We start from the raw sequence: 27,348 nt of genomic DNA, 5'->3' as shown, positions 1-27,348 counted from the left end.
ATTCTAGCAGCAGATCCTGTCTTAAATCCTCGAAGAGATGCAACTTTTAGGAAGTGTATGGTGTCCAACAGTGTCCAACCAACAGAGTAAGAACAGGACTTAACTGAGCGAAACGTATTTATGCGTTGTGGCGGACTTAGTGGGAACAGGATCAAAATAATCGTGCTTTACAAGATGCAGTGGGTGTTAGGATATTCTTAAGGTATACACGGGGGGTGTCATAGGGACACAACGGGTGCACGAGACCTCAGCGGTGTTGAGGATTGTTGGCCAACATGCAACAGTTCAGTCCATAAAGGTATGGCGATCTCTGGGAGGGTGGGTGGGTCTCCTGATGGGAAAGACTCTATATATGAACACATACAGACTAGGATCATGGGAGTTCATGCTCACAAAGGATCCCACCCGCACCCCCACATCTTCAGCATTTAGTTCATTCGTCCTGGCTTCTTCTGGTTTATCTGCTGGCGAGACAAAAACAAAACACCAGATCAAAGTCATCAACCCCAAGAATACAAATGGAACGGTCATACACAGTTCTTCAGTATGGTACCCAGAGGGGGAGGAAGATGAGGGATGGGGAAAAGGGTTTCTAGAAACCTTGAACAGTCAAAGAAATGTGGTTCATTTCCTTGGTTAGCCAAATTACCTTTCCTCCTTGCAGTTTCACCTTGTGGCATTTGACTAGACTGGTGGTGGTGGGAAATCCAACTAATGACAGACCTTTTGAGTGGAGATGTGAAGGTCCTGGGGAAAAGCCCCCCAAAGTATTCAGGAAAATAACATTTTTTTTGAGGATTTTTTAAAAATTGCTGATGAAAAAAATATTTGGGGGGGACTGAAAAAAAGCCTATGAAATATTTTCTTGGTTGGAGTGAGCAAAATGCTTTTTAAAGACAAGGCTTCATTCATTCAAAATGTGTAGGATGAAAATAGTTCTATAGCATTCAGTAGTGATAATCTGTATTACACATTGTGCTAAAGCACAACAGATTGCTGCTCATAGTCTTCGTAGTACTGGGTATATTATGCAATTCCATAAATATTCCTAATTTTGTACGCTAAGTTTTAAATGAGGTATTTATGTTGTTAAAGCAGTAAAACAAATTTACCCTTGTTAGGAAAGTAAGCTCTGCGTATACTTCAATTTCCCCCAAATATTCTTGGTTTTATTTCCCCAAACAAGAAAAGAAAGTGGGGGGAAAAATCACACCACAGTTTCTCCCCATGGCATCAAAACTTCTGGAAATGAACAACTCTACCTCTGGGTTCAATCTATCCTCCTTGAATTGTTAGTATAGGAGCAAAATTCTGGGGATGGATGGAGTAAGTGAACGTTTTGACTATAAGCGCACACACAGAGCACAATTCTATTGGTCAAAATAATTGTTTTGATCATTCTTACAACAACCAGTATTAATTAATAATGAAGGGAACGTGAAAGAGCTCTGTAAGATGATGGATGGTGTAGTGAAAGTAGATACAGAGAACTTAACTTCACCCTCTTGGGTAAAGGGGTTAGGGACTATGGTTGATACTACCGTGTATAGTTAATATTGCCTGTTTTTGTAAGTAGGATCCTAATGTTTAAATTTAAAACACTTATTAGCCACCTTTCTACCTTATAGGAACTCAAGGTGGGTTACAATGCAAACAATACCATAAAATACATTGTTTAATATGCCATGTTGAATACTTGGGTTTCAGCTCTGTTTTTGGATTGCTTGGTTGAATCCAGATTTTTACAATCCAAATCCTATTGCAGTGTTTATCGGATGATCCATCCTGTTGACTGCATTGATTTACACTGTGTAATCTGCTGAGCCCCAGTGACAAAGGGAGACTATAAATAACACAAATAAATAAAACAAATAGAAAAATAAAATCCCAAATCTTACATGTCCTTCTTAGGTGCAGTTACTATACGGAGGACAGGGAGAAAACCCTGGAGGTTTTTAAGCAGAGGCTAGATGGCCATCTGTCAGCAATGCTGATTCTGTGACTTTGGGCAGTTCATGAGAGGGAGGGCATCTTCTGGGCATGGAGTCACTGGGGGTGTGGGGGGGAGGTGGTTGTGAAATTCCTGCATTGTGCAGGGGGTTGGACTAGATGGCCCTGGTGGTCCCTTCCGACTCTATTCTTCTATGATTCTACGAGAAGATTATTGACCCCCTTTTAAGAAAGCACTGGTTATCCTAGTTATCCTGAACTCGTTAGAGTTAACATCCTTCTTAAAAAGGTAAAGGTAAAGGTAGTCCCCTGTGCAAGCACCGGGTCATTCCTGACCCATGGGGTGACGTCACATCCCAACGTTTACTAGGCAGACTTTTGTTTACGGGGTGCTTTGCCAGTGCCTTCCCCAGTCATCTTCCCTTTACCCCCAGCAAGCTGGGTATTCATTTGACTGACCTCGGAAGGATGGAAGGCTGAGTCAACCTTGAGCTGGCTACCTGAAACCGACTTCCGTTGGGATCGAACTCAGGTCGTGAGCAGAGCTTGGACTGCAGCACTGCAGCTTAACACTCTGCGCCACGGGGCTCCTAAACTCGGGGCTTCTTAAGGACGAATTTTCTCAGGTAACAAAGTTAGTGGCCAAGTTTTGTAGAATAGTATTTAATTATAGGAAATCAAAATGAAAAGTTGTAGAGTGGATTGATTGCTTAATTTTATATTGCTGACCAGTTTTTAAAGAGAGTAATATTTTGTATAGTGTTTTAACCAAAATGTATTGTTTTATGCTGCCGGTTTGGGTAAGGCAATGTACCTGGAAACATTTTATGTTTGGTCTAAGGACTGTAAATTAAATATCTTATCTATCCCAACTCAGGAAAGCCAAATGAAGGCAATGGGCAGTAAAGTCAGGAAAGAAAAAATAAATAAAGACGTTTTCACACAACAAACTAGTTTCTGAAGAACGCCACTGCCACAGGATGCCGTGACGCCAACCAGCTTAGATCGATTTATAACAGGGTCAGACAAAGTTATGGAGGATGGGTCCATCGATGGCTCTTAAGACATGCTGGCTCAAGGGAACGTCCATGTTCAGAGGCAGCATACTGCTAAATGAGAGATGCTAATTTATGGGGGGAGATGGGGAGCAACAGAAGGGGAGGGGTATTTGCCTCTGAGCCCTGGTCTGCAGGCTTCTCAGAGGTATCCGACTGGCTACTGTGGAAAACACAATGCTGGACTAGAGGGATCGCTGGTCTGATCCGGAAGGACTCCTATGGTGTGCCTGCATATATCCACAGACAGATGCGCACATGTGCCCAAGGCCACCTAACAGGTACATGACTGACACAAAATCCGAACCAGGGATTTCTCGCTATATCTGCTCCTGTTTAGCAGGACACTTCCGGAAGTAGTGAAGGAGAGTGGGTTGGCTGTTCAGCACCTCCTTGAAGCGCCCCTTCCATTATTAGCTTTTTGGCAATGACCAGGGCTCGAGACAAAACTCCTTCTTCCTCAGAGAACCCAGCAATTTTGCCCGGTACCTGAGAGATGCTAATGCCGGTGAGTTTCTCAATGGTGTCGGGCAGTTTGTTCATGATGTCTATGACCTCCCCAGTGATCTTGGAAGCCCCCATGTCTCCGCTCCCACTAGACACTATCTTGATCTTCTTCACTGAGGTCAAGGGCTTGCTGATCTCTTCAGCCATCTGCGAGAGAAATATACACAAAAGGGGGGGAGAGAACAGGCACCGAGTGGTTATATTTTAGGGGGCTCGGATTTTGTGGAAATAACAGGCCTTTGCTCAGAATCACCCAAGCTGCTGCTCCTCAGCCACAGCTTTTTTTTTGCAAATGCTCCTGGTGGGCTTTGAAATATCCACAAGCAGAATTTACAAAAGCTTAAATATCTGGCAGGTGGCATTTGGGATCCTCTAAGCCTCTTCCAAGCAGCCTTGAGCGACTTTTGTCTAAACCAGTGATCCCCAACATGGTCCCCGTGGCACCTACGATTGTGTGTCAGGATGCCCATTTGCTTCTTCAGCAAACCTCTCTTCCATGGTTGATGGAAAGAGCCAACCCTGGCTTTCCTCCACCTCGCTGGAGCAGGATATCTGCACGGAGCACTCATTTGGAAACAGCAGCCTCCCCCCATTATAGGAATGTGAACAGAAGAGAGATCAGTGATAACGGCATCTAAGAAAAGATGAAACCAAGTCCCAAGAACCTGTCTGAGCACTTGCCCTGCTCGTTCTTTTTTAAGCCGAGCGCTCTAGGTTTCTGTAGATACAGGCAGGGCGAGCTCCAAAATTAGTTTTGCCCTAAAAGAGGGGAACTGTGGTGGTGGCGGGGAGAATGCTAACCTCCGGAATCTTCTCCAGAAGCATGTCGACCATGGCTGCCTCTTGGTACTGCTGAAAGGCCTCTGCCTTCTTGGCCATCTGCTCGGCGTCAGCCCGGGCTTTGGCCTCGATAGCGTAGGCCCGAGCCTCGCCCTTCACCTAGGGACAGGAGGTCGGGGTTGAAAACGAGAATGAGTTTATTCATTTACTTCACGTACAGCCTGTCCTTCTTTCCGCCACGGAGACGCACTCACCTTGACCGACTCTGCCTCAGCCTCGGCCTGCATGATCAGCTGGGACCTGACAGAGAAACACAATCAGGAGGGTGGCCACACTCCCGTGTCCTGCTCCCGACATTTAAAGGGGGTAGCGGGAGGAAGAGGAGGGACCGTAGCACTCCAAAGATATAATGCTGCCTGTTGTGTGTAAAAGATGACATTGGGTTGGAAGGGGATATTTTATTTACTTAGTTATTTTATTACATTTTTACCTCACTCTCCCCGGCCCAAAGGCCAGGCTCAGGGAGGCTTACAAGTTCAGAACAAGAAAACCAATAAAACCTTAAAATCTAATTTAAATACATTTAAAATAGCCCAAATCATACAATAAATAGGGAGTAATACTCCCCCTGATGGCGCTAAAATCACATAATAGGTGCCTGCCAGTGTGGTGTAATGGTTAAGAGTGGTGGTTTGGAGCGGTGGACTCTGATCTGGAGAACTGGGTTCAATTCCTGGCAACCCTAGCTGGAGCCCCAGTTCGAGGCACCTTAAGGTCAGCAGAGAACAAATGGGTGAGAGAGAGATTCCAGTGTGTAAGCACGAGGGCATAATATTATCCCCACAGATAATGGGGGAAAGTTCAGACTTTAGGGAGGGGGGAAAGTTTAGACTTCAGGGAGGTGTGTGTCTGTGAGAAATCACATGACTGAATGCTTCACCCTGGAAAAAATAAAATCCCTGCACATAGAAAATATAAAAATACTACACTTACAACAGCAAGGATAATTTGTATCATACTGTACAGTGCAGAGGTTTTATTTTTCTGTGAAGGACATGCGGGTATTCAACTCCTCACCACCAATACCCGATCAGCCTGAAGCAATCCAGCAACAGATCTATCACCTGGGACAACTTCTCACATGAACCCATGAAGCTGCCTTTTACTGAATCAGACCCTTGGTCCATCAAGGTCAGTATTGTCTACTCAGACCGGCAGCGGCTCTCCAGGGTCTCAGGCAGGGGTCTTTCACATCACCTACTTGCCTAGTCCCTTGGAGATGCCGGAGATTGAAATTGGGACCTTCTGCATGTCAAGCAGAGGCTCTACCAGCGAGCTACGGCCCTTCTCCCTTGTTTTGGCTGCCAACAGAAAAAGCCCCGGCTGTTACGTGGGGAAAGACGGCCAGGTCTGTCCTTACCTTTCAGCTTCAGCCAGTTTCTCCAGCCGGAAGCGCTCGGCCTCTGCGGGTTTCTTGACTTTGGACTCCAGTTCCCTCTCCTTGCAGATGATCTCTTGCTCCTGGATTTGAATCTGCTGGGACCGCTCCACCACCAGCACCTGCATCTTCTGCTCCTCAATCTTCTGCTTCGTTTTGGCTACCTACGGAGTGTGGAGAAAGCAGGGAAGAGCTCAGGGGTCGCCCAGATGAAGAGGGGTAGGGGGTCAAAGATGGAACTTAAGAGGGTTGCCTCACCTGGAGTTGATATGCCAAGTCAGATTCGGCTTTCCTTGTGTTCACCTCGATATCATAGGACGCTTTCTTCAGCTCGTAATCCCGCTGGGCCTTGGCCATTTCGATTTCGCTCAGGTACTGAGCAGACAACTTCTCTTGCTTGGCCTTCGCTTCCTATGGGTGGAGAGGGGGAGCACAGGCTTTTCATGTAACGGGTCCTGAATTCAAATTATGCCATGGCGCTAAGGTGAGAGAGATGCCAAAGGCCCTAAGCTGGCAGAAACGGCCCATGTTTCCTTCAGACTGTGGACCTAGAACTCACCCTGATGCCAGCGTCTCTCTTGGCTTCAGCTTCTCCAATCCGGGCATCCTTCTGAACCTGGGCAGTTCGGGCTTTCCCCAGAGAGTGAAGATAATCCTGCAATTGAGAGGGGAATTATGGTCAGCGGTGCCCACACGTGGCACCAAACAGAAAGAACATCCAAAATTCAGCACCAAAGAACGCAATGGTTTGCCATTTAAGCTGTCTGCAGTCTCTCCTTCCAGATTCAAATTGCTCCGCTTGACTTCCTGGCTGACTTGCCACTCAGATGACTGTAGTGGAGTCGCTCAGAGGCATCCAAGAAGCTGTGGCTGGTGGAGAATGCCGTGGCCCGTCTCCCTTTGGGACCAGGCCACAGAGGACTGACGGCTTCTGTAGTTTAGGTTGGCTGGCACCCCAGGCTCAAGTGAGGCCAGCAGAGTCAGCACAGTTTGTTTAAGTCAGGGGTGGGGAACCTTTTTTCTGCCAAGGGCCATTTAGATATTTATAATATCATTCGCGGGCCATACAAAATTATCAACTTAAAATTAGCCTGCTATACTCTTAGGCAGTCCTAGCAGCTCCATAGTTAATGACTCTTCTTCAAGGCAGAAAAAAGGTTCCTTTTCTCTGCAAAACAAACACATCTGCCTTGAATAGAGGCTATTCCTGTCTGCGGAAGGGGGCGGATCACCAGTCTTAGATCCTTCTGAGCTAGAGATCTGCCAGGACCCACGAAGGGCCAGACCAAACACTTTCGCGGGCCTTATACGGCCCCCGGGCCTGACGTTCCCCACCCCTGGTTTAAGTGCTATTTACATTTATTTACTGGTGAAATAAATACATACAGGCAAATTCTGGCATACTCTGACAAAGTGCTCCGCCAGACACTCTATTTGTAGCAGAGTGAATACATACATTCTTTGTACAGTTATATACAATTCTGCCTAGTCAATTAACCAATCAACTGGCAGATGCTGAGTCATCATTCTCAACCTGTTCAGGCCTGTTCTGACTACATCTTTTTACAGTCATGTGACTACAGCTGTCAATAAACTGTCAAGTAGATTATTTCCATATGCTCACTGTCTGCAGTCTTTCAGTATATACTGTCAAGGACATGCTAAAAGATGGGGTGCTGAATTCCGCACCGGCTATGACTTCTCATGCAAAGTCCCTGCCCTGGCTTCTTATTTGCTACCAGGCTAATTCCGGGTATCGACGTTCTCCCAAAGCTCTAAATGGGCTTGGGTTTTCCACAATGGAAATGGCAGCTGGTGCAGAATCTGGCACACTATCTTTTAGCTAAAGACAGTTGTAGGTAGCCCATTACACCCATTGTCGCTGCTATGCATGGGTTGTCAGTTTGCTTCTGGGACCAATTCAAAGCTTAAAGCTGGATACGGCCTGTGGACCTTGCCTAATTTCTCCTGCATGTTCTGTTGCGCCTCCTGGAATCAACAGAGAAGGTTGTGCTCTGGGTCCCCTCCTTTGCACACGAAACTGGCAGGGGATACTGAGCAGGGCCTTCTTGGCAGTGGCACCAACCCGTTGCAACTCCCTGCCCACAGAAGTCCCCCTTTCCCTTTTATGCTTACTCCTCACACACTTGCATCACATTAGAATAGAATAGAAATTTTATTACAGTCAATGACCAGCATAAGTAAAACAGGTAAGTTACCAATTTACAGTCGTCTAAAAAAAACATCTGAATAAAACATGCTGGTTCATTAGTTAGTATAATGAATGAACCACTTGGTAAGAAAGGAGAGCACATACAATATAACTGTTTGCCTTCATTTTCAAGACTGCTGGTTAGCACAGCCCCTCCTCCATCGTATGTCAATTGCAGCGGCACAGAATCTAGCAACTGAATACGTTATATCTGAGTTGACATCTTGTAGCAGGGATGACATATGGAACTGTCCAGATTGGCTGGAAGATTTATGAATTAGTGCATCACATTATCGGCTAGTTTTTCTTTGCTCTGTTTCCCCATTTTTCCAGTCTTCAGCTTTGGAGATAACAAGGGCAGGCCTTCTTTTTTTTTGCCTCCCTTTCCCTATTTTGTATGTGAATTTAAGACAATCCCCTCTTTTTCTTGAAAGCACACTGTGGGCGGGGGGGGGGCACTCTCCCATAAGTCGATTTATACTTCGGCTAACCTTGGGGAGGGGCAAAAATCCCCCCTACTATGCTGAGCATTGTGACCTCACATTGGAAACATTGCTTTGCAGCAAGATCAAGACTATGCAGGTCAAAAGCCAGGGAATATTAGGCCATGGCTGGGTGGAGAAGAAGAACTGTTGGTTTTTATACCCCGCTTTTCTCTACCTTTAAGGAGTCTCAAAGTGGCTTACAACCACCTTCCCTTCCCCTCCCCACAACAGACACCCTGTGAGGTAGGTGGGGCTGAGACAGTTCTGAGAGAACTGTGACTAGTCCAAGGTCACCCAGCTGCCTTCATGTGGAGAAGTGAGGAATCGAATCCAACTCTCCAGATCAGAGTACGCCACTCTTACCCACTATACCACACTGGCTCTGTAGAAGTCACTGAAATCCTACCCTATAGTCAACCTACAATAACGACTTATAACACACAGTCAATAGACCTTTAAGAGCCAAGCGTTAAAACAGAATGTAGCAATTATTAAAAATTGATTAACAGGATCATTTGACCATACAGGACCTTATCTCAGTGGCTACAACTGAAAAACACTGCCCCTTTTTCAATACTGTGTACATCCTTTTAACTGGAGATGATTGGCATTGAACCTGCGACCTTCTCCATGAAAAAGCAGATGCTCTACCACTGAGCCACAGCCCAGCAAAAAAAGGGGTAATTAGCTGTTCTGCTGACTGGCCTAGCACCATAGCCAAAAAAGGAGCAATGACATGCACTCTAACTCCCTTGTAATAATTTCAAGACAGTCTCCACTATAAGGACATAATTGATTGTTTAAAGCAGGGGTGGGGAACCTTTTTTACGCCAAGGGCCATTTGGATATTTATAACATCATTCGCTGGCCATACAAAATGATCAACTTAAAAATTAGCCAACCAAGCCCCAAGCAGGCAGCTGCCCCAGATGACCCCTCCGCATGGGCAAGCAGGCAGGCATCCAACCGGTGGTGCGCAGGGGGGGGGAAGGTTCCTTTTCTCGGCAAAATAAACTCACATCCACCTTGAATAGAGGCTATTCCTGTCCCTGGGAGGGGGCGGATCACCAGTCTTAGATCCTTCTGAGCTAGAGATCTGCCAGGACCCACAAAGGACCAGACCAAATGATTTTGCGGGCCTTATACGGCACCTGGGCCTGATGTTCCCTACCCGGTTTAAAGGAATATGCTTCCAGCAACCCTCAAAGCCCTCCTATATTTAATACCCTGACCTGGATGGCCCAGGCTAGCCTGATCTCGTCAGAGGGCGATCAAACTCAAGCACTGATCTCAGATTAAAATTGATCGGTGTGGCTGATAACAAGCCAAACTTCTTACAAGGCCCAAAGGGTTCCTGGATACACACACTTCCTGATCCTGCCGTAGATCTGATCAAAAAAGTTACAGAAAGAGATGGGATCTTCTTCCAGTTCTTACTCAGCTAATGTTGCGCTTCACAGTGAAGACACTAGGATTTTCCTTCCAGCCAGAAAAACCCAGAAAACTGAAGCTGACAGCAAGAATCAATATGCCTTTTAAATCTGGATAGTCTACAAAAATGATGGCATTTGAATTTGTTTATTTTCCCAAGCCATTTTGACTCTGATTATGTTGTCATCATAGGAAACGCTCCATATTCCCATATTCGACAAAAGGAGAAAACATTAATAACAGTCTTAATGAGTGACAGCATCTATTTATTAAAGAAGTCCTCAGTCTTCAACTGCCCACTATCTTGAGATCGTCAGAATGACATCTTCAATGATGTTTTGAAACAAGTTTGATTTAAAACGAGGAATTGATTAACCAGCTAAAAGTCAAACAAATTAAATCATTTTAATCCCTTAAATCCCCTGGTCACACTATCAGAAGACAGAATCTACTCCTGGGGACCCTACCTGATCGTCATGGATGTCTTTGAGAGTGTAGCTGACCACGCTGATCCCCATGTTGACCAGATCAGAGGAAGCAACTTTGAAGACTTGCTCCGAGAACTTTTGCCGGTCTTTGTAAATTTCCTGTGGAGCAGACAGAGATAACCAGGTGTATCAGGGAGGGGAAGAATAGGAGACGGTTCCATCAGAAGCATCCAAACTAGCCAGGGAGACACCTCTGGAACCAAGTTTCCCATCCTTCTCATTCTCCTGGAAAATGACCTGTTTATTTAAAAGTTCCCAGGCACAAAGGTCTTCTACAGAGGCACCAGCATATGGCATACTGTAGCAAGCATCGGATAGTAGTTAAAGTGTTAAACTAGGATTTTGGAGACCCAGGCTCGAACCCCTGTCAAGAGAGATGGTCACCTCTGTTATCAGTCAACCTGACAGTTTAAGCAGCAGCATTTGGCCATGCCATAAATTTAAAGAATGTGTCATCCAAGTGTTAAAGAATAACACGGGAAGAGTTCTGTATCAAAAGCTTACAAACTCTTCTGCTGTTCCCAAGATAAAGTTGAAGAGATCGAGATCATACTTTTGCATTTCAAAGCGATCTGACTTAACTGCCCTCAGTGATGTGAAATGGGATGGGGAATCTTGCTCCTCTTCAAGAATCATCTTTTGGATCAAGTTCTTGATTGGCTTAAATTAGTCAGGGGTCCAGTTTTCTATACAGTTAGCCTTCTGGGACAAGTTTTTCCAAGCATGGCCCAATAACATCATCAGGACCAGGAATGGGCCAGGGACCATCTTGCTCCATCTCCTACCTGTTACTTTGCTACCTATGCTGATTTGAAGATGATGATGAAGAGTTCATTTTTAAATGCTGACTTTCTCTACCACTTAAGGAAGAATCAAACTGGCTTACAATCACCTTCCCTTCCCCTCCCCACAATAGACACCCCATGAGGTAGGTGGGGCTGAGAGAGCTCTAAGAGAGCTGTGACTAGCCCGAGGTCACCCTGCTGGCTTCGTGCGTAGGAGTGGGGAAACCAATCCAGTTCACCAGATTAGCCTCCGCCACTTATGTGGAGGAGTGGGGAATCAAACCCGGTTCTCCAGATCAGAGTCCACCGCTCCAAACCACCGCTCTTAACCACTACACCACGCTGCTTGCCTTCACATATGTAAGTGTATACTAGGAAACTAGAGATTTTCTTAGTTTATTGCACCTGCTTGTCCTTTGCCTTATGCTTCAGCCTGAACCTTTTCTTTAATCTTTTCAACAAAGCCTGTTGTTTTTATTGGTGTGTTCTACTACGTGTGCGAGAGGATGAGAGGGTGGGACTGGCCCACAGTCACCCAGTAAGTTTCCACGGCAGAGCAGGGATTGTCAAAGATGGGGTTGTTTTTTTTTCCAACCCACCACATCCTTGCAAAGATGATTCGATTCCCCTGTCCCCAAATCTGGGACCCTGGAATAAATCTCCTTCTGGTAGTTAGACTGAACATTGCTTGCCTCTGCATAGCAACCCTGGACTTCCCACCCAAATACAAACCAGAGCTGATCCTGCTCAGCTTCTGAGATCTGACAAGATTGAGCTGGCCTCGGACATCAGAGAATAGCGGGGCATAAATACCTAAACAGCCTGTCCTGGAGCTTTTAAAAGAAACAGAACTCAGCTCCATAATTAGAATGGAACTGCTGGAAAGATATTTCCCAGAGTGCAGATTAGAGAGTCACGGATAGATACACAACAAAACTCCTCCTATCCAGGAGGGGGCAGCAAAGATGCACTCACACCGGCAGCCTCACCTCTACGGTCATATGGGCCATGATGGCTCTCTGATGCCCTTCCAGCGTCTCCAGGGCAATCTGGGCAATCTCAGGCTCTTCCTTGCCCAGGAACATCTGGCAAGCGGCAGACAGCATCTCCTTGTTCTGCCCCTGGATCTTCACCTACAATTGGGAGAAGAGAGGAAGCTGAGGAGGAGAATGGGATTGCCCTTCGTTTCCCACCACCTTCCATATCCCCCCCTCCAGTTTCAGGGATCGCTCAAACAGGGGGCGCTTCCCCTTTAAGAGACTGCCTCCTTCTTCTTCCCATGGCAATGGCTTCTGGAGGCGGTTGCCACGGCAAAGGGCATCTTTCTTCTCGGTCCACAAAGTTTAACCCATTCAGCAAATACAGGATCGAGGCCAGGAGGTGCCATGGTATAATGGAAGGGGGGGACAGAGCTGAGGCAGATACCATTTTGTAACGGGAGGCAGGGGGAAGAAACACTCCTGTTTGGATGGAAGGCGGCACAGAAACGTTTTAAACAAATAAAACCTCAGCTGCAGCTGATATTATTGTGGAAACATGAAGGAGGAGGGCGGAAAATGGATAGATGTGGTTGGCACACACACACCCCCCATGGGAGAGGGGTGATAAACGGGCCTAGCCGAGGCTGTGCCAGTCGGAGGGGAAAGAAATCTGTGCTTGTTTCTATAAGCCCTGCTCTCCTCCTCCAACCCATGGATATTTCCCTTAATAACCCTCCATACATCACTGGGAACATGTTACCTGGGCGATGCCGGTGACAGAGATGGGGACACCATGCCGAGTGTAAACCTTTTCACTCTTCACATTGAGCGTCAGAGTATTCAGTGAAATCCTGAGTAGAACAGGAAAGGCCAGGAGAGGGTTAATGAAGAGGTTTTTTTTTTTAATTTGTGTGTGTCTTTCTCTTACACACAGACAAATATGTCTTTAAAGCCTGTCCTCGGGCTATTTTCGACATTTTAAATGCAAGCATTGTTCTGCAGCTATATCGAACTGTTGCTAGAAAGACACCAATCACAAGGAGCATTGATTTCAATCAGCAAGACGGATAATTTATAAAGCCAGTTGAAGTCCTTTTATTAAAACTACTGCCAAGTACATTTCTCAGTTAGCAAGTCATATTAACTCCATGAACAAGGAAATGAACTGGTTGCTGTGACAATTAAAACATGTTGGATTGCATATTTGGTTAGCTGAAGAACAAGGTAATATAACTGGAAGGGCTTTAAACCTCCCTTTTATTTATTTACAGCCTTTTTCCCCCACTGGAGATGAAAACCAGCTTACAATATTCTCCCCTCTTCCATTTTCCTCTCATAACAACCCTATGAGGTAGGCTAGTCTGAGAGAGAGAGTGACTGGCTCATGTTTACCCAGCAAGCGTCCATGGCAGAGGAGGAATTCAAAACCAGATCTCCCAGATCCTAATCTGATACCACAGCGGTGCTAGGATCTTTAACCGAGCCTGTGTAACGGCAATGTCCAAAATGTCTGTGACTTTTACAATGCAAGATTTATATTGGCCTACAACCAAACACGCGTTGCTCTCAGATTGCTGTCTGGCTCGCTTCATTGCAAACGTAGCTCAAAGATTTTGCCTGTGTGGCAGTGGGCAAGTTGATACCACGAAACACATTTTACTATTCTGCCCTCGTCGTGAAAATGCTCATGCTGAAATGATTTCTCTGTTGTTGGTAAGATTCCCAGGCCAGGACTCAGCGGATAGGGTCGCGAAATTGTTAAGCGACGAGAACCCTCAGGTTACAACTCAGGTTGCCAAATTTTGTGTTGTCTCTATGAAGCTTCTGCTAAAATGATGTTATTGGCACACATTGCACTTTTTCCTACTCCATCCACTTTTATGTAAATGTTCTTAAAATTTATATAAATATGTCTCATTTTTTAAATGCTTTTTTATATTGTTCATGCGAGGTTTATTGTTGTATAGTTTTTACTGGTCTGATTGACTGTACCAATAAATAAATAAACATTGCAAACTTAATGAGCAAGATCCCTACTATAAAGGCTACGTGCCCAGGACTCAGCTAAAGCTGGCTGTTCAGAACAGTGTTCCTCCCTCAGACAGTAAGGAAATATTCAAGCTGTTTGGATGGCAGAGAAGAAAAATATATTCATGGTCTGAAAAAGGACCACATTGCGGAGCTCCAGGTAGTCAGAGAGTGTCAAAGAGAAAATAAAGGAGTCACCCGAGTTGTGTTTAGTAGATGATCCTGGCAGAGATGCAGGAGAATGTGTCTCCTGTGATGAGCTACCTCTGTAGCAAGGAGAATGAAAAGAGATGGAGCCCATGACCTAATGGGTCAGATTTATAATGAGCCAGTGTGGTGTAGTGTTTAAGAGCGGCGGACTCTAATCTGGAGAGCCGGGTTCTATTCCCCCACTCCTCCACATGAAGCCTGCTGGGTGACCTTGGGCTAGTCACAGATCTCTCTGAACTCTCTCAGCCCCACCTAGAAGGAGAGTTGGTTTTATATGCCGGCTTTCTCTACCACTTAAAGGAGACTCAAACCGGCTTACAATCACTTTCCCTTCTCCTCCCCACAACAGATACCCTGTGAGGTAGGTGGGGCTGAGAGAGCTCTAACAGAGCTGTAACTTGCCCAAGGTCACCCAGCTGGTTTCGTGTGGAGGAGTGGGGGAAACAAATCCAGTTCACCAGATTAACCTCCGCCGCTCATGTGGAGGAATGGGGAATCAAACCTGGCTCTCCAGATCAGAGTCTACCACTCCAAACCACCGCTCTTAACCACTACACCATACTGGCTCACAAGGTGCCTGTTGTGGGGAGAGGAAAAGATTGTAACATAAGCCACTTTGAGACTCCTTTCAGTAGAGAAAAGCAGGGTATAAAAATCAACTCTTCAGCTTCTTTAGATTAAGATCTGGGAGACCCAGGTTCAAACCCCCACCCTGCCATGGAAGTTCACTGGGAAGTTCACTGACTTCAGGACAGCCACACATGCTCAGCCTAACCTACCTCACAGGAATGTTGTTGCAAGGATCAAATGAGGGAGAAGACTCCAATGTTGTACAGCGTTCTGGGTCCCCGTTGGGGAAAAAAGTGAGGAACAAATATCTAAACAAGTATGGCGTACTGGTTAAAGTGCTGGGCTAAGGAGGCCTAACTCTCCATTCAGTCATGAAGCTCACTGTGGGCCAGTCACACTCGCTCAGCCTAACCTACCTCACAGTGTTGTCGTGAGGACAAAATGAATGGGAAGCGGTGCAGGAGAAGCACTAGTCACAAATGAAAAGGAACTTCAAACTGAGACACCACTGTCTTTAGCTCTCCTCTGCTTGCCATTCTCTCACATATGCACCTCCCTCTTTAAGCATTATTCTGTAAAGGAGCATCTCAGGTAACAGCTTTTTAAAACCAAAAGTTTCAGCTCGTCCCCGGATCCTCAGAAAACCGCACTTATGGAAAAGGAAGGAGGTGAGATTTCACTGCCTGCAGGCTTCCTCACTCCAACCCCTCCAACCTGTATGACCGTACCTCTGTGAGGGTCTCATAACCCTGGGAATCATCTTTCTAGGGCTCAAAAGGGAAGGTAGGAATGGTACACAGGAAGTCTCTTCCTTTCAGGCTTGGAGTGATACATGGTGATATCATGAAGGAGAGGAGACTGACGTAAGCTGCTATGGTTCCCCACTGGGGCGAAAGGCAGGGAATCATTGAAGTAAAATAAAGACAGAAAATTATTATCAATAATAATCCCCCTCGACATATTGCTGGCATGCCTAGCTTAGCTCGAGGATCTCTTTCCTTGGCAGTCCCTCATTGTGAGCGTTTTCATCCCTGTTACCAACACTCTCAGTGCATGGATTCTACACAGCCACTGAGGTCCTTTATGCATGGCTGTTTCCCTCGCGGTCACCCCTCTGACGACTTCGGGTCTTCGTTTGGACTATGCATGCCCTTTCCGACAGTCAGGGGTCGCCTCGCTCTTCCCCTGCGTTTCCCCGCGTTTTGAGGGGCCTGTTTTAGCTCGAATTTGAAAACGTGTGCAAAACGCAGGGAGAGAGCGAGGCAGCCTCTGACGGTCGGAAACGGCATGCATAATCCAAACAAAGACCCCAAGTCGTCAGAGGGGTGACCGCGAGGGAAACAGCCATGCATGAAAGACCTATAATGAAAGAGGGGAACTAAGATTTGGGAGCCAAAGTTCAAATCCCCACTACCAGGAAGCTTGTTGGGTGGCCTGAGACATTCACTGTACCCCAGCCTAATCTACTGCACAGGGTTGTTGTTGGAGAGAAAAAACGGGGGATAGGGAGAGAGAACAATATACTCTGCCCGGATCTCCTCGGGAGAAGGAATGGATAAAAGTATAATCGATCAACACCACCAGTGATTGAGACCATGGAATATCTTCATCTTATCAACTTCTCTCCCACCCTTTCCTTTACAAAGACCGCATCCTACTCGAGCATTTTTGGCATGATGCCCGAGTATATTCTTAACTCCACAGCTTCTGGACTTCACACAGAAACAGTAAATCTCCACTGTGGAAAACGTAAGCTGGGCAGTTCATTTTTTCCAACGCTGTTGAAAAAAAAAATCACAATGCATGGTGGTCTGCAGTTTTGTGATTTCTAGTCCTCATTAAATCTGAAGTTGTACAAGCTGTACAAGGGTACAGTACAGAAGGCTCAATCGCTTAAAGCAAGTAATTCCAGACTCAAAGTACAAGATGCAACAATCTTGCTCAAGCCAAGCAAGTCCGTACTGTATTTGGTAAACACTAGGGAATCCTAGAGAGAACCACCATTGACTTCCCTGAAAGACAAAATGGGAATAATCTGCTTCCCTCCCACCAAAGGCGACACGGCTCAGATGAGCTCTATCTTAGTACCACGAAGAGTGATATTGGCAGAGCTGTTTTTTTGCTTTTCTCCCCCAGGAAAATTACTTAGAAATTTTGGGGAAATAGTGTCTTAGCAAACCTGAAAATATTTTACTGCTTTAGCAACACAAAATGCAACAATTATATATAGGCACATAAAATTGTACCATTTGGCATATTTGTAAAATGTAGAGTATTCGTGCTTTAGTTTTCCATAAGCAAAACGGTGAATATACCCAATATATGAGAGACAGAGAGAGAATGCTGCTAACTTCTGTGACCAGTGCTTATCTTAGCAATATGTAGCTTAGTTTTCACCATCTAAGAGGTAGGGAGAAAGCTGAAAATAGAAACATTAAGTTTGCAGTAAACAAATAAAATGTGTGATTTGGAGAGAAACAGTCTCAGACAGCCACAAGCAGACTAGCAGCATGTTTGGACAGTAAAATCAAACAAACCCCGAACACTTCAATAGCATACTACGATCACTCACGTTATAACAAGCTGTGGACAGTTAAACATACCCTTGGGAAAAGACATTGTATGTATACACAAGAGCAACATTCGAGTCCAGTAGCATCTTGGAGACCAACACGATTTCTAGGGGATGAGTTTTCAAGCTTATACCCCAGAAATCTTGATGGTCTCTAAGATGGTACTGCTCAAATCTGGATCTTCTCCTGCCACTCTCTGAAACTACAGTATAAAGGTAAAGGTCCCCTGTGCAAGCACTGGGTTGTTCCTGACCCATGGGGTGATGTCACATCCCGATGATTCCTAGGCAGACTTTATTTATGGGATGGTTTGCCAGTGCCTTCCCCAGTCATCTTCCCTTTACCCCAGCAAGCTGGGTCCTCATTTTACCGACCTCGGAAGGATGGAAGGCTGAGTCAACCTTGAGCCGGCTACCTGAAACTGACTTCTGTAGGGATCCAACTCAGGTCGTGAGCAGAGCTTGGGACTGCAGTACTGCAGCTTAACACTCTGTGCCACGGGACTACAGTATACACATCTAATAATCAGGGTTCCCCAACATGGTGCCATGGCGCCCGCCAAGTGTTTTTAAAAAGTGGGCAGGGCCAGGTGGGGTTTTTGCCCCGCAACACTTCTGAGTGGCTGTAGAGTACCATGTGCAGTTCTGGAGGCCTCACTTCAAAAAGGATGTGGACAGAATCAAGCGGGTGCAGAGGAGAGCGATGAGGATGATCAGGGGCCTGGAGACCCAGCCCTACCAGGAAAGGCTGAGGGAGCTGGGAATCTTTAGTCTGGAGAAGAAGTTGAGGGGGGACATGATTGATCTCTTGAACTATTTGGAGAGCTGTCATTTAGGAGGGCAGGGAGCTGTTCCTGTTGGCAGCAGAGGACAAGACTCGCAATAATGGGTTTAAATTGCAAGCGGAGAGGTACCGGCTGGATATTAGGAATTTTTTTACAGTTAAGAGTTGTTCGACGGTGGAATCGGCTACCTAGGGAGGTGGTGGGCTCCCCCTCATTGGCAGTCTTTAAGCAGAGGCTGGACAAACACTTGTCAGGGATGCTCTAGGCTGATCCTGCATTGAGCAGGGGGTTGGACTAGAGAGCCTGTATGGCCCTTTCCAACTCAATGTTTCTATGATTCTTAAAAATGTTGCTTTGGCAGCAACTGCCACCACACAGGGATTTTCACTGTATAACTGAAGGTAAGATGCGGCAGATGTGTGACTGGGTCCGCCTCCTGGGGCACTTATTTTGTGGCCGTGCCCACCATACTGTGTCAGTACTCAAAAGGTGCCCACAGGCTCAAAAAGGTTGGGGTCCCCTGCTTTAGATTAATAAAAAATATCTGCGCTCTACATATTTTGGGTGAGCAAAGCCCAGGCGAGCTCTGTTGAGTGAAATTGTATCGATTATGTTCTCCGCAGGTATTGTGTATGCCAATAAAGGTTTGATTGATTGGGTGAGCAAAGCCTTATTGTGCAAAGCATTTCATTCCGTTCTAAAGAGAAAAACATTTCAAACAGGTTTTATTCAGTGCTTCCACCCACATTTCCATTTTCCCCACTGGAAAAACAGAGAGGTAAAGAAGGGGAAAAGGATGCTTCTCCCCACCCCTTCCAAAACATTCTAGTTTTCCTTTGGGGCCATCACATCTCTTGGTACTGGAAAACAGCATAACTGTATAACAAACACATTCTATGTTAAAATACCATTAAGTGCAGCCTTTTCTGGATAAGGAAATTACTCCAGCCCCCCTCCCCACAATGACAATGATTTTTCTTCTAGATTTCCTGCTCTACTACATCCCTTCTGAGTTAGCCAGAACTGCACGTCATTTTAAAAGCAGGTGCGTAACAGATTTAAAGGAGAGGTGATATTTTAAGCTTTACTGTATGTTGCCCCCCAATATGGAATTTTTCACTTCCTTTGCTCACGCTGCTGGCACCATTGGTGATTTTTTCTTTCTTTTGGCCTCTCACACTAATTTCTGCTTCCCGGGCTTGCTACAGACAATTTAGGTCCCCTTGCCAAGGTTTAGATTTTGCAAGGCATAAAGAGAGCTCTTGGGAGGATGCCTGAAAATTTCAGAGCCTGCCAGAGCGGTAACGGCAGACACAAACAGAGCTGCCCTTTATCTTTCTCCCCCACCCTCTTCCTTCCTTTGCTGCTGCTGCCTCCAGCAATCTGATAAACTCTTCTAGCCCAGCCAATGAACCAACTCAGCACATCTTCCATTGCCAGTGTGTTTTTTTCCAGCCACACCCAATTCAGAAACTGTCCTCTCTCCTAGACTCTGCCGACCTAGCCTCTCTGATGCATCCTTCTCTAACCTACGCTGGATTACTGCAATGCACTCTATGTGGGGCTGCCCTTGAAGACCAGCTAGTAGCTTCAATGAGTGCAGAATGCAGCAGGTCTCCAACTTAACATGATTTAGGCGCTGTGCACTTAGAACACCAGTTGTGAAGCAGTTACGCCGGCACCTGCGTATCTGAAGGATTGCCTTTCCGTGCGCCAACTATGCTTCTTGAAGGAATTATTCCCCCTGCCTCCTTGCATGGCACGTTATGCCTCTGCCCTTTCATGAGCTTTCCCACTCACTGTGCCCCCACACTGCACCCTGGAACAGATTACCAGAGGCAGTCCAGAAAGCATCAACATGGAGCGCCTCTTCTAAGGCCTGTAAGGCCTTTGGGATGGTTCTCTTGCAAGCTGGTAGATTTTAAACTAAAAGCATATAAAAGCACGCCGTCGATTTGATATTGCTTTCCCTGAGCACTCTGTGGTTTTACAGTGTGGATCTTGTTTTGTTTTTCACAGTGTGATTTCGGCCCATAGCCAAGTCCGCAAATCCCATTGGGCTAAATAAAAAAAGGCAGGATATAAGTATTTTAAAGCAGGAAATAAAAATCACAATGTTGCATTCTGCATAAATTATTATGCCAGAGCAATAATCAGAACTATTGCCCAACTCAAGAAATCACAGGTTACAGTTCTCTGCACAGACAGTTCGCATATAACGCTGCCTTATCCCTTATCCAAACTGCGTGGGACCAGAAGTGGTCCGTATTTCGGATCTTTCCGTATATTGGAATATTCTGGAATTTTTTGCATATACATAATGAGATATCTTGTGGCTGGGACCCAAATTCATTTATGCTTTATATACATAGCCTAAATATGATTTTAAATAATGTTTTTAATCATTTTGTGTACATTAACCATCAGAAAGTAAAGGTGTAACTGTGTGTGTGTGTAAAGTGCCATCAAATCGCAGCCGACTTATGGCGACCCCTTTTTGGTGGTTTTCATGGCAAGAGACTAACAGACGTGGTTTGCCAGTGCCTTCCTCTGCACAGCAACCCTGGTATTCCTTGGTGGTCTCCCATCCAAATACTAACCAGGGCTGACCCTGCTTAGCTTCTGAGATCTGACAAGATCAGGCTAGCCTGGGCCATCCAGGTCAGGGTAAAGGTGTAACTATCTCACCAGAATACCTGTATCAGCTGTTAAACAAGAGCAACAACAAACAATAAACAAACTAACTATCGTAGGTGGAGACTGAAAGCTTGCCGTTGTTAGTTTTTTAAAAAAATTAGGCAAGAAGAAACATTGAAAGCAGACAACATGGATCTGCCTGCATGCCGACTCAAAGGGTTCAGTTTTCAGATCAGTCCGGATATGGGATGTCTGGATAAGGGATACTCTACCTGTACTGAATCAGACCATTGGTCCATCAAGGTCATAAAATCATACAGTTGGAAGGGACCAGGGTCATCTAGTCTAAACCCCTGCACAATGCAGGAAATTCACAACTACCTCCCCCCATACCCCAGTGACTCCCACTCCATGTCTAGAAGAAGGCCAAGATGCCCTCCCTCTCATCATCTGACCAGGTTACAGAATCAGCATTCCTGACAGATGGCCATCCAACCTCTTCTTAAAAATCTCCAGAGAAGGAGTGCTCACCACCTCCCGAGGAAGCCCGTTCCGCCAAGGAACCGCTTTAACGGTTAGAAAATTCTTCCTAATGTCTAGATGGAAACTTTTTTGATTTAATTTCAACCTGTTGGTTCTGGTCCGACCTTCTTGGGCAACAGAAAACAACTCAGCACCCTCCTCTATATGACAGCCCTTCAAGTACTTGAAGATGGTTATCGTATCCCCTCTCAGCCTTCTCCTCTTCAGGCTAAACATATCCAGCTCCTTCAACCTTTCCTCATAGGACTTGGTCTCCAGACCCCTCACCATCTTTGTAGCCCTCCTCTGGGCATGTTCCAGCTTGTCTACATCCTTCTTAAATTGTGGTGCCCAAAACTGAACACAGCACTTAGGTGAGGTCTAACCAGAGCAGAGTAAAGCAATACCATCACTTCGCGTGATCTGGACACTATACTTCTGTTGATACAGCCCAAGACAGCATTTGCCTTTTTAGCTATCGCATCACACTGCTGACTCATGTTCAGCGTTTGGTCTACTAAGACCCCAAGATCCTTTTTGCACACACTACTGCTGAGACAAGTCTCCCCCATCCTATAATTATTCATTTGATTTTTCCTACCTAGATGCAGAACTTTACATTTATCTCTGTTGAAATGCATTTTATTGGTTTTAGCCCAATTCTCCAGCCTGTCAAGATCATCCTGTATCCTGGCTCTGTCTTCTACCGTATTTGCTACCCCTCCCAATTTAGTATCATCTGCAAATTTAATAAGCATCCTTCATCCAAATCATTTATAAAGATGTTGAACAACACAGGGCCCAGGACAGATCCCTGAGCAACTCCACGAGTCACTTCTCTCCAAGTGGAAGAGGAACCATTAACAAGCACTCTTGGGGTGCGATCTGTACTGTCTACTTTGACTGGCAGCAGCTCTCCAGGGCCTCAGGTCAAGATCTGAAACATCACCTGCAGCCTGATCCTCCACTGGCCCTCTCCCTAAAGTGAACTAAGATGATCACACTTTTAATCGATCGATCACAAAAGTTGTAATCAATTAAAACTGCATGCGGATTTAAAAACAAACAAACCCAAAGCGAAAAGTAACTAATAGATTTACTCCGCAGCACCAATGACTCTTGCTTTGCTTCCAGACTTTTTCTCACTGATGCAATCGAACCTGCGCTGAAAGGGCAGAACAATTTCCAAGCCTTCCCTGCCTTGACTGAGACTAGAGCAAGAAAGAATGAAACTGGAAAGTTAAGACCTCTAAGAGTGCAAACAATAACCACTCAGAAATATAATATGTACATGCGGTCACAGAAATCCAAAATTGTACCGGTATATCAAATATCACAACAATACGTCCCATCCACTCCAAACATGTAATCACTAGCTGAATAATAACAATGCCATATGTTATTATCAATATGTGACAATATCAAAAATACTACTTAAATACACATTTTAGGCTACATAAATCTGAAGGCTGCATAAATCACACAAGACGAGCTCCCGGGTACAACCGGTTGAGTATTCCTTATCCAAGTAGTCCATATTTCAGAATATTTTGTAATTTTTGCATATACATAATGAGATATCTTGGGGATGGGACCCAAGTCTAAACATGAAATTCATTCATGTTTTATATATACTTTATACACATAGCCTGAATGTAATTTTAAACAATATTTTAAATAATTTTGTGTACACTGAACCATCAATGGAGCTGCTGAGTAATGCCTGCATGTCGGCTCAAAAGGTCTGGTTTTCAGATCAGTCCGGATATCAGATGTCTGGATAAGGGATATTCAACCCGTACTCGTTTTGAAAAGCAGCATCTTCAGTTTGCTTTAAACCTTCCCATTAATTGGAGACAAGATCAGTGGTTCAAGCGTTGCCGCCATCTTGCTGTCACATCCTTGCAGTTCAGTTTGAGCCCTGTTTCTGGAAAGACTTGGAGACTAGGAGTGTGCGTTCAGCAAAGCCGAACCGAACCCCCCTCCCCCAAAAATACCTCATTGCTATTGGGGGGGGGTTCCTCCCCCCAAAAATGGCAGCAATTTAAAGGGATCCCCGAATATTTTCGGCATGATTCGGGCCACTTTGGCCCCAACACCATTAAAAAAAAGACTCCCCGTCCCCTCTCCCTTACTTACCTGCTAGCTGGTCAGGCTGGCACAGAACTCCCCGGCCGCTGCCGCCACCCAGATCCATGTGGGGCTCAGAAGCCTCCGGGCCCAGCTCTCCTCTTCCACCAATGGATACATTTATTTGTATCTCATTTCTGCCCAAAATGGGGATCCAGGGTGGCTCCCTCCCCACATGGCTTAGTGGTAGAGCATCTGCTTGGCATGCAGAAGGTGCCAGGTTCAATCTCCGGCATCTCCAGTTAAAAGGGACAAGGCAAGTAGGTGATGTGAAAGACCTCAGCCTGAGACCCTGGAGAGCTGCTGCCGGTCGGAGTAGACAATACTGACTTTGATGGACCAAGTATTCAGTATAAGGCAGCTTGATGTATGTGTTCCTGTATCCTAACGGCAACCCCGTGAGGTAGTTTAGGCTAAGAGAGAGTGACTGGCCCCAGGTAACCCAGAGAGCTTCCATGGCAGAGGTGGGGATTGGAACCTGGGTCTCCCAGATGCCAGTCTGACACTTTAACTACTACACAGCATTGTTCCGTCAGTGGAACTGCGGCTATGCTAGTGGAAGCAGCAACTCAGGGTCCAAGCCTATGTCTGCTCACATCAGCAGCCTCCCGACGGGCCGAGATCTTCACCTGCTTTCCAACCATGTCAGCCACAAAAGGACTCACCTCTGAATCTGCTGGATACAGGGCATCACAAACACCCGGCCTCCCGCTATCATGACCGGGGGGCTGCGGCAGAATCCTGGGGGAAAGCACAGAATTAATAAAGCACACCCAACACCTTTGAAATACTACTTCCTTTCCTTTTCTTTATCCCTTTGAAGCTCTTTGATCCACTGATCTTGAGCAGCGTAGTTTTAAATCTATTGTTTGGGGGATATAAGGACTGAGATAAATTTTGCCACTGCCACTGTAGCCTTAGGATTCCTTTCACTTAATAAAAAGGCATTATATCAGACACAGAGGCATTAGATTTATCTATTAAAAGAGGAGAGAGATATCGTAATTAAGATCCTCATAGAAATGGTATTCCAAGAGCATAAGAGCTAGTGAATCGATGGAACCGGAAGAGCACAGACAAGTCCTTTTTGAACATGGCAGGTTCAAAAATTTACCTTGCAAAACCATAGAAGGGTTAGCGTTTAATCTAGCCAAAAAGAAGGCTCTAGAGAGACGAGGAATTGTCAAAAAGTAGGTATAGGCGGGCAAACTACGTGGAGGTGGTTTACAGAAATACTACTTCCTACAGAGATACAGGGCCTAACTAGACATTACAGTTTCCCTGTGTCCGATACAGGGATGCTGCCACCATTTTAAAGGGATTCAAAAAGGCTGCAAGAGCCTGATCAAGACTGGGCCCACAGCATGGCAGGATGGGGCACTCTTGTCCGTCCGTCCCCCCACGACTTTTCAAGTGCCAAAACAGCGGTGTGTGGGGAGGTGCAGCTTTTTTTGGCACCTGAAAAGTCATGTGGGGTAACAAGAACTCCTCAGCCTGCCTTCTCGGCATTTTAAAATCCATTTTAAATGGTGGTGTCGTCCAGGGGTTGGACTCACGCGCAGAGGCAAGCCTGCCCAGGGAAGCATAATATTATTTGCCAGCAACTTGGGTGAGAGGGACAGACAAGATGAAAAACCAGAAAAACCAGAAGTCGTTTTCAGTCATTTCATTTCAGGGGAGTTCTGTGCATGGGGAGAACACACGATACACCACTGCCATTTTGTCTGAAAGGGGCAATGCATGTATTTTCAGCCTTGGCACATACATAGCAGGACTCTGATTTGCCAGGGTTCTGGCTCATGTGTACTAAAGGTGAAAATACACAGGTTGCACCCTTCAGACAATACGGCAATTGCGCATAATGGGAGGATTGCGTGTAGTGTGTCAGTTAAGAAGAGGAAGAAGAGTTGGTTTTTATATGCCGACTTTCTCTACCACATAAGGAGAACTCAAACCGGCTTACAATCACCTTCCCTTCCTCTCCCCGCAACAGACACCCTGTGAGGTAGGTGAGGCTGAGAGAGTGTGACTAGCCCAAGGTCACCCAGCTGGCTTTGTGTGCAGGAGAGGGGAAACAAATCCAGTTCACCAGATTAGCCTCCGCCGCTCATGTGGAGGAGTGGGGAATCAAACCCAGTTCTCCAGATCAGAGTCCACCACTGCAAACCACCGTTCTTAATCACTACACGAGGACTAATATTACTATAAGAGATCAAGGGTATGGCAAAGTCCTCTCTGCAACATGGGAAGCTCCAACGCTATGCAATGGGAGCCTGCCTCCCTCAGCTGTGATTGGGTGCAAAGAAAGGGGGACTGACTGTTTTGCAGAAGTTCTGTGTGCACTGAAGAATGATATTATGGGGCTTGTACCACCAAGGATTACCTTCTCCAATGTGAGACTGCATTGTTTAAAGGGGGCAGAGAAACAGACCCTCTGCAGCACCTGATCCGGGCCTGGCTAGCTCAGATTCTGTTTGGGACACCCTTCTGGAAAATAAACGCCTTGGCAAAGGGGCCACATCGGAGCTATCTTTGGGCCAAATGTGGCGACTGCGCTCCAAGAAAAGGGGCAGATAAGAAAGGGAGCTGTTTGTTTGCTTACATTTCTATCCTGCCCTCGCCAGCTGGAGCCAGGCTCAGGACGGGTAATAACATTAAAGCCATTTTACAGTCCATAATACATATACATTAAAACAGTAAAATCAACCATAAATAACCATAATAAATAACAGATGGTGCTCAGTAGAGAATAGTAGCTACTGAGAAGCACTGCAGCTAGACATTTCCCCCCAAAGACCATATACAAGGGAGGGGGGAGATAGGGAGACCAGCGCAGATGATGCCCGCAGCTGTCCTCAATTGTAGGCCTGGTGGAATAACTCCGTTTTACAAGCCCAGGCCAGCGCCAGGGCCAAAAAGGCCCTGGCTCTTGTTGAGGACAGCCGCACACTCTTAGGGCTGGAGAGTTCAGTTCCTGCCGGGGCAAAGAGCCATTTCCAATGGCCTGAGCAGGCAAGTCGGACACCTTGCAGCAAGACGTACAATCACCAGACAGAGCGATTGGGCGTTGCGGAGAAGCCCACAGGACAGGAAGCACCAGAATCATGTCCTTCCTGACCACCCTCTGCACCGTCTGCAACCTTCTAAAACTGGCCAGCTCAACCTGGAGCTACCTGCTTCACTGAGGCACCCCCCTTCCCAATAAAGAAGACCAAGAGTAACACATACCTGAGACAACCATGGCCTCATTGGGGCCACAGGTAAAGAACATTTTGGTGCCTGGAGGTTCTGCAAAGGAGAAGGAAACATGGATATTAGAGCTTGGGTATCCAGCTTCTCTCTACTGCCCCATTACACTACACTCTTCCCTCTTATTATAGCTTCCCAATTGAAAAAACAAATTCGTTTCTCAACTTTATAGTTTTTAAACCAGAACATCAGTTCTCAGCACAGAACACGACCCCAAGGCTGAAATGAAAACCGGCACAGTTCTCATTTCTGAACATGCTCTACTTTGGCTCTATCAAAAAATGGACAAAGCTGTCGTACTGAACCAGACCCTTGGTCCGTCAAAGTCAGTATCGTCTACTCAGACTGGCAGCAGTTCTCTAAGGTCTCAGGTGGGATCTTTCACTTCCCCTCCTACTGGATCCTTGTAACTGGAGATACCAGGGATCAAACTGGGGACCTTCTATGTGCAATGCAGATGCTCTACTACTGAGCCATGGCCCCTCGCCAAAAATACAGAACACTTCACAAATCTGCGTGAACCGCATGGCTGTT

General features: G+C 45.9%; 1 protein-coding gene across 2 annotated transcripts; it reads right to left on the bottom strand.

Moving 5' to 3' along the window:
* Positions 1 to 218: 218 nt before the first annotated feature.
* FLOT1 (flotillin 1) lies at positions 219 to 26,848 on the bottom strand. Of its 2 annotated transcripts, none has more exons than XM_056852006.1 (12): positions 26,794 to 26,848; positions 24,231 to 24,306; positions 12,872 to 12,962; positions 12,121 to 12,264; positions 10,326 to 10,445; positions 6,290 to 6,385; positions 5,989 to 6,141; positions 5,713 to 5,894; positions 4,547 to 4,592; positions 4,314 to 4,451; positions 3,495 to 3,659; positions 219 to 464 (listed from the first exon to the last, which is right to left on the bottom strand). In XM_056852006.1, exons 1-12 carry the CDS (start codon positions 26,834 to 26,836, stop codon positions 429 to 431), a joined length of 1,290 nt encoding a protein of 429 aa, XP_056707984.1. In that variant the 5' UTR covers positions 26,837 to 26,848; the 3' UTR covers positions 219 to 428. The 2 variants fall into 2 exon arrangements, with proteins under 2 accessions (XP_056707984.1, XP_056707992.1); XM_056852014.1 differs by having other exon boundaries at positions 219 to 461.
* Between the last annotated feature and the right edge of the window lie 500 nt (positions 26,849 to 27,348).

The sequence above is a fragment of the Euleptes europaea genome, chromosome 1 (genome assembly GCF_029931775.1).
Source record: "Euleptes europaea isolate rEulEur1 chromosome 1, rEulEur1.hap1, whole genome shotgun sequence".
Taxonomy (NCBI): Eukaryota; Metazoa; Chordata; class Lepidosauria; order Squamata; family Sphaerodactylidae; genus Euleptes; species Euleptes europaea.
The sequence above is the reverse complement of the archived record's forward strand: the minus strand, read 5'-3'. Positions and strand labels throughout refer to the sequence as shown.

Coding starts and splice junctions, on each gene's coding strand:
- FLOT1 (XM_056852006.1), bottom strand. CDS start 26,836: ATGTTCTTTACCTGTGGCCCCAATGAGGCCATGGTTGTCTCAG. Junction 6,386..10,325: donor AAGACATCCATGACGATCAG/GTAGGGTCCCCA, acceptor TCTCAATTGCAG/GATTATCTTCACTCTCTGGG. Junction 4,452..4,546: donor CTGAGGCAGAGTCGGTCAAG/GTGAGTGCGTCT, acceptor TCCTGTCCCTAG/GTGAAGGGCGAGGCTCGGGC.